General features: G+C 55.7%; 1 protein-coding gene across 1 annotated transcript; it reads right to left on the minus strand.

Moving 5' to 3' along the window:
- Positions 1-1,647, minus strand: LOC113218140 (uncharacterized). The gene is made up of 3 exons (XM_052272198.1): positions 1,599-1,647; positions 627-866; positions 1-478 (listed from the first exon to the last, which is right to left on the minus strand). Exons 1-3 carry the CDS (start codon positions 1,608-1,610, stop codon positions 113-115), a joined length of 618 nt encoding a protein of 205 aa, XP_052128158.1. The 5' UTR covers positions 1,611-1,647; the 3' UTR covers positions 1-112.
- Positions 1,648-3,615: the final 1,968 nt, after the last annotated feature.

Here is a 3,615-nt window from a genome sequence, read left to right on the forward strand (position 1 = left end):
TATTTTAGTGAATAACGACACATGAAGACGATATGACAAGACAACAAATGTTTATGGCAATGGGAGGGGGTGTGACTGAGACTTAGAACTAAAAACAAGGTACAGCGACTTATCAGAGGTAGTGGCCGTGCTCGTAGCCGTGGCCGTAGCCGTGACCGTAGGTTTCGTGCTCTTTGATATAGACGGGCACCTTGACGTGTACGGGATAGGGCTTCTCGACGGGCACGTGGACGGGGTATGGCTTTATGACGGGGTAGGGTGCGGGCACGGGGTAGGGCACCTTAACGGGTACTTTGACAGGGTAGGGCACTGGCTTCTCCACAGGATATGGCACCGGCCTGTCGACGTGCACAGGGTAGGGCTTGATGACGGGCACGGGCACGGGCCTGTCGACGGGCACGTGCACCGGGACCTTAACGGGCACGGGCACCTTCTTGATTACGGGCACGGGGTAGGGCGCCGGAATGCCAACCGGAACCTGAAGAAAAGAAATAGAGCAAAATGGAAATGAGTGACAGTGACAGGTCCAGGTGTACTAGAACGCCTGGTGAGTAGGCAGACCCGTCGTGCCGGGCAGCGACCGGGCGGCCCACCGCACGGGGGCTCTGTCGCTCAGCCCTCCTCACCTCCTTCTCGATCAGAATGCTCTTGACCCTGGGCTCGCCAATGATGGCGCCGTGGCCGTACGACAGGCCGGAGAGTTCGAGGCCGTGGCCGAGGCTCGGTCCGAGGTCCAGGCTGCTGTGGCCGTAGAGCCCCAGGTCGCCGTGGTCGCTGAGTCCCAGGTCCAGGCTGCTCAGGCCGCGCTTGTCCTTGCGGCTGGGCGCCTCTCCCGCCCGCACCACCGCGGCCACAGCAAGCAGGATCTGACAGAATGTTACAGTTAGCACATCATGAACGAATCACTGTTAGCTTAGATGCGAAAGAAAACTAATGTCAGCAGCAGCACAAAAGTCTTGCATGGGCCATTTTTTTTCGCCTCTGCACTTTAGTACACTGATTTCTAAATGAACCAGCCAAAACTTTGGATTCTACCCCAATGTCGAGCCCAAAGTCGTCTATTAAATAAATATGAAACCGAGTGGGACTTAAAAAGTTTTACCCGTACCTAGAGAAACTCCTTCTACTCCATTTTTCGCACGCAAGTCGTGATCGCATTTTGATCACCACGCAAATTTTGCACATTACAGAAAAATTAATTTTTCAGTCCATTGTTTGCTGTCCTGCGACATTGGACGTTAATTTACAACAAATTTTAATCAAGGTAGGTCATTGATATATTCGCATGGTGTCTTAGTTTTACAGTTGGGACCTGTTTGCGGCAATCAAATTTAGAGTGCAATTTTACCTGCAATTAAGCAAGATTTGCGTAAAATTTACGTATCACACTCTTATCGTAACAAAATCGTTATTAATTTTCATGATTTGATTCAACAATTTATTTATTATTCTTAAGTCTGCATTTTTTTTCTAGAATTATTCACAAGTTTTGCGTTCAGCTTTAAAATACACGATTTGCGCACAATGCCGATAAATGTCACTTTTTTTCACACACGACGACACTCGCGACGCGGCCCGCTGCGCTGTGCTGCACTCACCAGCAGACGCATGGTGCACTGACTCACTGCACCGCCTCAGATTCGACTGGACTGGCCTGCCCAGCCCGTCTTTATATAGGCTCCGCTTAACTATTGCAGCACATAGAGCTCCACCTGTACCCGCCCTAGCAGCACCGATACGCACTTGGACACACACACATGCGCCACACACTCGCTCGCGGGGACCGGCCCGGCCCGGCCGGTATGCACACGACTGGAATAGGTCAGCAGCAGCAACAGCACTGTTAAGAAAATAGCAAGAAATTTGACTTACTACGAAACAAAAATATAGTCGCCATGTCACAATCATCGCAATGTTTTGGATGGGAACCGACTGTGCACATCGCACCCATCCCGATACCTGGTGTTGAAATTCGGTTCTTTTTTTATTATTTTTTTTACAAAATGATATTACACAAAATGATATTTCCATTGGTATCGATGATCAGTGATTTATGAATGCGCTCCGTCTTGTTCACAGTGAAGGATCAAAACATCCTGCGCGGTAGGGGAGGGTGCCTATGCTGATCAGGTGCCGCTTGGGGTGCGGCTGAGTGGGTGGGGTAGAGCTGGGCGGGGTGGGCGCCGCCGGGCGGGCTGGGGTAGAGGGGAGGTGGACGCTGCCGGGGCTCGCCAGGGTCCACTGCCCCAAGCTGTACTGTCGTGTGTGCTGGAATTTCTGCCCGGGCTGCACACACACACACACACACATACGCACACACACACACATATACACACGTGTTGTGCACAACAACACACACTGGTTCGGCTGATGCAAGCTGCTGCTGCACCGAAGACGCGAATCACAGTGTCTTGCCTCGGGGTGTCAGGTCGATGTGACAGCCACTGACTGGCCTAAGTGTACGCCGCAAAAAGTCGTTGTTCTTTGATGTTGTTTTGGGAGGCAAATTGAAAATAACATCACGGCATCGCTGGCATGTGCAGCAGGCTACGCGCAGAGTCGGTGCTCCACAACCTGAGGACACGCACCCCTCACCGTGGACACCGGAGCCACTGCCGGCTACTCTTGTTCGGTTCACCGCCGCTCCGCTTCCTTGCGAAGCAGTCCATGCGCGTTCAGAGGCTCTGCGGGAATGTGCCCCCCTCCCCCTCGCTCTCGCACCTGCCGTGGGTCTCGGGGACGGCCGGGGGGGAGCGGCGCCCTGCCTGCGGGGGCCACGGCCGGGGCCGGGGGGCAGTTGCCGTGAAATGGGATCCTTTCTGGTCCTGGAGATTGGAGATGCTGCGGGAAATAGGAGCGCGCCGGCCGCCCGCCCCCACGTGCTCCGGCGGAGGTTATCTGCGGCTCGGGCTTGTGCGCGAGTCGTCTGCTTGCGACCCATTCTCGTTCCGAAACGCTCCCCCAAAAAAGAGTGACCTGACGGCGTCGCCAGGCCGCGGCTGAACGTCCTGGTCCTGGTGGCCGCCGATGCAGCACGAGAGTATCGCGCTTTCCCCGCCGACCTTCGGCGTCGTCGCCGAGGTGCACGCCGTGTTGGGGGCTATGTCAGTCGACCTGCCCCCTCCTCGCCGACCTGAGGCGTCGTCGCCTAGGTGCACGCCTTGACTGTGCAGCCACCCTGGCACCTCCCCACCTACCTGAGGCGTCGTCGCCTAGGTGCACGCCGTGTTGGGGCTGTCACCCTTCCCCCTCCCCTTGGGGCCGCTTATCGTATCCGCTGTACCTCCTGCCACCCGCGTGCTTGACCTCCCGCGCGGAGTGGCGTGGCGTGGCGCGGGGCGCCGTATTATGCAAGCGCCGGCGCGCACGTCCCGTGCCGTGCTTGCCCAAGGAGGGCCCAGGCGACATCGTGACACCCGCCCCCCTTCCCCACTCCGTTTCCCTGGGCGGACGATCATGGGGAAACAATTACCGGCAATCCGGGGTGGTCACCTCTGCCGGATTCCTTGCCGTCCATCTTTTTTTCCACCTCGCTCACTCCACAGAGTACTTTCAGACGGTAGGTCAATAAGCGAACTAAGTTTTTGTTTACAAAGTGTACTTACATATAAAAAA

The sequence above is a fragment of the Frankliniella occidentalis genome, unplaced genomic scaffold, assembly GCF_000697945.3.
Source record: "Frankliniella occidentalis isolate FOCC.00 unplaced genomic scaffold, Focc_3.1 Scaffold6, whole genome shotgun sequence".
NCBI classification, from domain to species: Eukaryota; Metazoa; Arthropoda; class Insecta; order Thysanoptera; family Thripidae; genus Frankliniella; species Frankliniella occidentalis.